General features: G+C 45.5%; 1 protein-coding gene across 1 annotated transcript in view; it reads left to right on the top strand.

The window, feature by feature from the left end:
- Positions 1-6,673, top strand: part of prox1a (prospero homeobox 1a) — a 50,387-nt gene extending 43,714 nt beyond the window's left edge. Inside the window, exon 5 of the mRNA XM_063184294.1 lies at positions 5,968-6,673. Within this exon, the coding sequence (XP_063040364.1) occupies positions 5,968-6,153 (186 nt within the window). The 3' untranslated portion in view covers positions 6,154-6,673. The remainder of the gene's footprint in view (positions 1-5,967) is intronic.
- Positions 6,674-7,118: the final 445 nt, after the last annotated feature.

Raw genomic sequence — 7,118 nt, 5'->3', positions numbered from 1 at the left:
ACGACTGCCCCCCCCCCCCCCTTACACCCCACCAACCCAACCACCCACCCACCCAGACACCCTACCCCCCAGCCCAACCCAACTCAGCCCCTACCTCTCGCCCCCCGCCCCCCTCCCCTTCCATTCCATGTGACATTCATTCATCAGCCAAGTGCGCTTGGCAAGGCTTCGGCTACGAGCTGCGTTCCAGTGACCACTAACCTTGGTATGTCCTGACACTCATGATGACTATCTGCAGGACACAGAAGGCAAGCAGCCTGCTATGTCAGGCTTTTATTGTGTACCGCCGAGGCTGGGGACAGTCAGCATAATCAAACAAATGACCCCTGAAGGCTGTACCCCTCAGGGAGAGAGAGAGAGAGAGATCGAGAGAGATGGAGAGAGGAAGAGAGAGAAGGAGGGAAAGAGAGGAGAGGAGAAGGAGAAGGAGACAGACTCGAGCCAAAAGGACTTGGGCAGGGCATTTTTTTTCCCTTGCTCCTCCCCTCCTCCTCCTCCTCCTCCTCTACTCCTCCTCCTCCCTTCATGGTGGTACAGTGCGTGATCTTGCCCCAGGAGAAAGGAGAGAAAATGCTGTGGAGTGCCGTAGAGGAATGCTCCAAAAAAAGAAAAAAAACAAACAAGTAAAGACAACAAAAAAACAATTTGTTACATGGACAGGATTTTTTGTTTATTTGAAAGGGGAGGACTGGTGTCGTTTTCTTTTGTTGACAGGCCATTTCTCGTTGTCCTGCAATACCTGTGCAATAACTGCCCTTATTATCATCATCTCTCCTCAGACTCGTGCGCCCAAGCAACCCCCAAACGTCCCGTTTATGATCGGAAACCAACAATTAATCGCTGTAATACTAAATGTGAACTATTTCTCAAAACAAAAAAAACGACCCACCATACACCATCCGTTTGACACGGGGCGTTTTTTTTTAGTGCGAGACCACTGCCAGGCGTGCACATTCTCCAACATCCGTCGTCGTCCGCGATTCAGACTGACAGCCAGAGCGCCCATCCCTGCGCATCTGATGACAGTATATTTAACGTGGTCGAATGGAAAATGGGAGGATGGGGGAGTTGTGGAGTTAGCGTTGAGGGTGGGGGGTCGCGGGGGGTGTCTATGCTGGATGGCTGGAGATGCATGGCTGGCGTGCCTTCGCCCTGGCCCTTGGCCCCTGGCTCTCGGCCTCTTCAGCTCACCTGGCACGGCTGCGTTGCGGGAGGTGGCTGGTCAGCGGTTTGATTGATGGTGGGGGAAACGCAGCTTTAAGGCTAGCCCGCTGTGCGAGGTGGACATGAGACGAGACCTACTGTCGGACTTTAACCTTGCAAAACTCTGCTGTTTTTTTCTCTTCCCCTCTCCTCTCCTCTTAAATGGCCCCTGTGCTAACTAGATTGATGTGCCGACACTGCTGAATTAAACACAAGATTACTGAGATTACTAGAGTACTCGACTGGTTTATTTAGGACTATACATGGGTTCACCATGTTTATAAACACGATGTTGTGAGGAGGGGCAAGACACTGGAAGCTAAACACGTGAGCTTAATTTTTTTTACCGACAGCGGTTTCCAACAATCAGAGGTTGAGTTGTGCACAGCTAGTGTCACGCAGTCAGTGTCACGCAGCGGAGAAAACAAGAATTTAGAACCCATGTATGTGAACACCTTTCTGTGTTTGTTGGTTACATGTTTGTTGGTTACATTTTCTTTTGGTGTATTGTTACCATTTCGTTTCCTGTGTGCCTGTCCAGCCTTTTTTTCCGACTTTTTACACTTCTCCCTATTGTGTGAGACTGCATGTGTTCCTGTCTCTTTCTGTGTGTGTGTGTGTGTGTGTGTGTGTGTGTGTGTGTGTGTGTGTGTGTGTGTGTGTGTGTGTGTGTGTGTGTGTGTGTGTGTGTGTGTGTGTGTGTGTGTGTGTGTGTGTGTGTGTGTGTGTGTGTGCAGTCTTGCAATACAAAAACACACACATTGCATGCCCACATACACATCCAAGCAGAGAAACCTGCCCAAGGATAAGTGAGTGTGGCGCTCTGTGTGGCTCTGTGGAGTGTGTGTGTGTGTGTGTGTGTGTGTGTGTGTGTGTGTGTGTGTGTGTGTGTGTGTGTGTGTGTGTGTGTGTGTGTGTGTGTGTGTGTGTGTGTGTGTGTGTGTGTGTGTGTGTGTGTGTGCGTGTGTCTGGGAAGTGTCTTGTCTAGCTCAAGGGGAGGTGGCAGGGATCTTAGCGAGGCTAATCATCTCCATAGTGTCGAGGAGCGGGGCTGTCAAGGCTACTAAAGAGATCAGAGGATGGTTTCCAGTCTGCCCGTGGACTTGGCCCTGCCGAGCCCACTGAGTCACCCCACACACACACACACACAGGCACACACACACGCACACGCACACACACACATAGCCACATACACACACACACACACAGCCACATACACGCAAGCGCGCGCACACACACACACACACACACACACACACACACACACACACACACACACACACACACACACACACACACACACACACACACACACACACACACACACACAGGCGTACACTACATGCACAAACATACACAGCCTCGCCAGGGCAGGCGGTTAGCAGAGAGGGAGGGGAAGAGAGAGGAAGAGAGAGCGAGGGAGGGAGGGAGAGAGGAAGAGAGAGAGAGAGATGTCAGAGTCACACTGTGAGACTGCCGCTAGCAGAGGAGAGGCACATGCTCTCGCTTTCCTTCCGTCTGTCTCTCTCCCTCCCTCTGCTTCTTCTCTTGTTCACTCTTTCTTCCACACCTCCTCCCGTATCATTTCTAATTCCCTTCCCTTTTTCTGTTACTGAATTTCACTCTCTCTCTCTTTCTCTCTCTCTCTCTCTCTCTCTCTCTCTTGCTCACCTCTATTTCTCTTCTTCCCACCCACCTCCTTCCACAATCTCTCTCTCTCTCTCTCTCTCTCTCTCTCTCTCTCTCTCTCTCTCTCTCTCTCTCTCTCTCTCTCTCTCTCTCTCTCTCTCTCTCTCTCTCTCTCTCTCTCTCTTTCTCTTTCAGTCTTTGCCACCTTTCTCTCTCTCTTTCTGCCACCTGATGCCATGTAGGATGATGAACAGTTTGTGTGCGTGACGGGGAGCAGAAGAGGTGCTGGCATCACTGTCAGAGGGAAAGTGGGGAGGAAGAAAACGAGAGAGAGAGAGAGAGAGAGAAGCCAAATAGGAAGGGAGAGAATGGAGGGAGAGAAGGAGAAGGGGGAGGAAGAAAAAAAAAAGAGAGAGAGAGAATTAAGCCAAATAGGAAGGGAGAGAAGGGAGGGAGGGAGAGAGGAGTGTACCTGGGCTACATACATGTCCCTGAGCGCTGTAGTATTGCTCCTCACACTGGGCGGAGAGCAGAGCAGTGTGCTCCAGCTGAGTTGCCCAGTATCATTATTAAATAAGCCTCACATCCACTCCCACTACTCTACACTGCAAAGCCAAAGGGCAGTAAGCATGTCAAGCATACATGCAGAGAAAAAAGGCCTGGGTTCTTTTTTTGATGTATATATATATACATTGGAGAAATTGCAGCAGTCTTTTAATATCCTACAAAATGCCTTCATTAGCCTTAAGCTTCTACTTAATGTAAGCAAGACTAAATGTATGGTCTTTACTCGATCTAAGCATGGCATGAAAAATTATTTTAATATATCTACTTTAGATGGGTCTGTTATTGAGAGAGTATCACATTATAAGTACCTGGGAATCTGGCTAGATGACAAGTTCACATTCAAGAAACATACTGACTGTCTTGTCACTACGCTCAGACAAAAGCTATCTTTCCTGCACAGAAATAAATATCACTTTCCTGTTTTCTGCAGAAAAAAGTTAATTGAAGCTACTTTTCTGTCTTCCCTTGACTATGGTGATATTATTTACAGACATGCACCACTCTCTAATCTGAAGGCACTTGACACTGTCTATCATTCAGCTCTTCGTTTTATTACTGGGGATCCATATAGTACACATCATTGCCTGTTATATGATAAAGTTGGGTGGGCTCCACTTTCTCACAGAAGGGACATGCATTATTTTATTTTTATTTATAAGGCCCTCACTGGCAAACTCCCATTTTATATTTCATCTCTTTTAGTTTGGCACTCCAACCCATACCAAACCCGCAGCAGCAATTTTTTACTGGAGGTCCCTTATGCCCGCACTGAACTGGGTAAAACAGCTTTTAGTGTCTGTGGACCTTCAGTTTGGAATAACTTACAACAAAGGATGGGTCTTCAAGCCTTTGTGCCATTAGAACATTTTAAAGTTACACTGGGAAGTTTTTTATCACATACTTGCACTTGTTTTAACTCATAAGTTTTAATTCATAGTTTGTCTTAATTCTTACCTCTTATATGATTTATGGTGTATTGTGTATGTTCGTTGTTTATATATGATTTTATATGTGCAATTGTTTGTTTTACTCGACATCATTGTAAATGAGGGCTGGGCCCTCAATGATTCTTCGAGTTTAAATAAATGAAAATGAAATATATATATATATATATATATATGTAATTAGGGCCTTTTTAGGCTTTTTTGCCTTTAGGACAGTTGGAGGTGGAGACAGGAAGCGAGTGGGAGAGAGAGATGGGGGAGGGTCGGCAAATGACCTGGGCCTGAATCGAACCCGAGTTGCTGGCGTAGCAATCCAGTGCCCTACCGTTGGGCCACAGCAGTGAAAGGCCCGTTTTCATAGCTTATTTTCAGACGGCTCAGCCTAGCAATCTGTCCATATAATAGCGACAACGTTTTCATGGAAACTCTCTTAACAAGACGAAAGGGGGTATTTTTGACCAAATTTCACCAGCATATTAGTGTAGCATTGTGTGCTGCTATCATATCTCTTAAACTCTCTGTGATGTTTGGGAATTACCCGAGCATGGCAGGGAACATCCCTGAGTGAAAGTGGAGTGATGTTTGTTCAGCCTTGTAGGGCTGTAGCACAAGAGATTGATTCAGGAAGTGACTCACCTTGAGTTAGAGCAGGGGCACAATGTGTTGATGTCCGCTGACTTGATCGCAGTTGATGACGGAGGGGATCTGGAGTCAGTGAGACAGCATCCTCCTCTTGCTGTATGCCACGTAACGACAAAAACACAACTGCCCTTTTGCCCTGTGATGTGAGACATACGGAGAGAGAGAGAGAGAGAGAGAGAGAGAGAGAGAGAGAGAGAGAGAGAGAGAGAGAGAGAGAGAGAGAGAAAGGAGGGAGAGTGATCTCATGAGAAAGGTCAACACTGAGGTGTCAAGAAATGGGAAGTCAAGATGTGTGATTGTGCTGCCCCTAAGGAAACGATTCAGGAATTGGGAACTTGGTGGCTAATCGTTAACCAATGTGATCCACTTTCTCACAGAAATTTACAGTTGCCCTCTTATAAAACCCTGTCAGAAACCACCAGAAATACTCCATGTCATTTCACTATGTGTACTGTTTGTGTCCATGCGTGTCTGCGTGTGTATGTGTGTTTGTTTGTGTGTGTGTGCGTGAAATCCTGAAAAAATGTGTCATATCAAAAACATATTTCATTTTGATTGTCATGCATTGTGTGTATAGTGCACTGTATAATTGACACAAATATTGATTTCCATGGTGTTGTTTTGTATTGTGAATAGAGCACTGTATAATTGACTCATTTCCCCCCCAAAGTTGTGGCTCTCACAAAGATTCCCGAGGCAGATACATGCCCATGGGAAAGAGAGCACATGAATACAGAGAGAGAGTGTGAGAGAGAAAGAGAAATAGAGACAGCGAGAGAGCAAGAGAGAGAGAGTGTGTGTGTTAGTGCATGGGACTGAAAGAAACAGTGCATATGCGGGGGGGAGTAAACGTGTACGTGTGTCTGGTTCCTATGTCTTTATAGGGAGCTGCATACAGCCTTGGGGTTTTTGTTAATCAGAGACTTGGGATTGCAATCCAATCCATTTATTAATGTCATTGTCTCTCCTTGCGTATCAGCAGGTTCCGGAGAGGTTCCTGGAAGTGGCGCAGATCACGTTACGGGAGTTTTTCAATGCCATCGTGGCAGGCAAAGACGCCGATCCTTCCTGGAAGAAGGCCATTTACAAGGTCATCTGCAAGCTGGACAGTGAGGTCCCGGAGATTTTCAAATCACCCAACTGTCTACAGGAGCTCCTGCATGAGTAATGACAACAAAAAAACAACAACATCCTTCTTTTTTTTTCTTCCCCCACCTTGCTGTTTATTTACACCACATGCTATACTGACACTCACACCAACACCGACACCATCCTGACATCTCTTCACGATTCCCTTCTCGCCTCCCCTGTCTTGTTATATGAAGTACGAAGTAGCACCACTATTTTGAAGAGAAAAAAACCCTGGCAACTATCTTTGGACTATTTAGTCGTATCACCCTGCATATATTTCTTCTTCCTTTCTTTTTTCTTTCTTTCACTGTGCTTTATCTCATTTAAAAAAAAAAACTCTGGTTGTTATTTTTTTTTCTTCTTCTTTTGACTGTTTATTCCCGATTCCTTTCCATCTCATGTTTCCAGTGATGCTTTTTTAAGTTTGGGGGCGTTCATTTCCATAGTCCGGTGGCTCATTTGAACTGGAACTTCCTAAAACGTTCAGCCTTACAAAGACCCTTGGGCCTCCTCGCAGGCCAACCAAGAAAGGCACTGGATTCACCTGTGGGACATTTTGATGTGTGTGAGGGTTTTATTGCAGAAATATTGAATTTACATTTGTAGCTTGTATAGATGTAATTATTATTATTTATGATTAATATAATTATTCCTATTGATGTTATAAATGCTTGCTACAAATTGACACGTGGTTCTCTTGTTCCTCATGGCAATGCTACATTTAAAAAAAATAATAATAATAAATTATTCTTTGAACAAAAAAAAGAAAATAAGAAGGGTATACATTTTCTACAGACAGAAAACAAAAATGTTAAAATCTGACGTGTTTTTTTTTAAGAGACTGTGATAACTGTTTTCTCCATTTAGCCTTTTTTTATTATTATTTCCTCTTTCTCCGCTGGTGTCATTCCAGTGTTTTTGTTGGGTCCACTTTGATAGCGTAGTCACCGGAGGAGGTAGGCAGGCGAGCGAGCGCTACTCAGCGGCCAGCCAGCCTCCTCG

This window comes from Engraulis encrasicolus, chromosome 19, assembly GCF_034702125.1.
Source record: "Engraulis encrasicolus isolate BLACKSEA-1 chromosome 19, IST_EnEncr_1.0, whole genome shotgun sequence".
Taxonomy (NCBI): domain Eukaryota; kingdom Metazoa; phylum Chordata; class Actinopteri; order Clupeiformes; family Engraulidae; genus Engraulis; species Engraulis encrasicolus.
The sequence above is the reverse complement of the archived record's forward strand: the minus strand, read 5'-3'. Positions and strand labels throughout refer to the sequence as shown.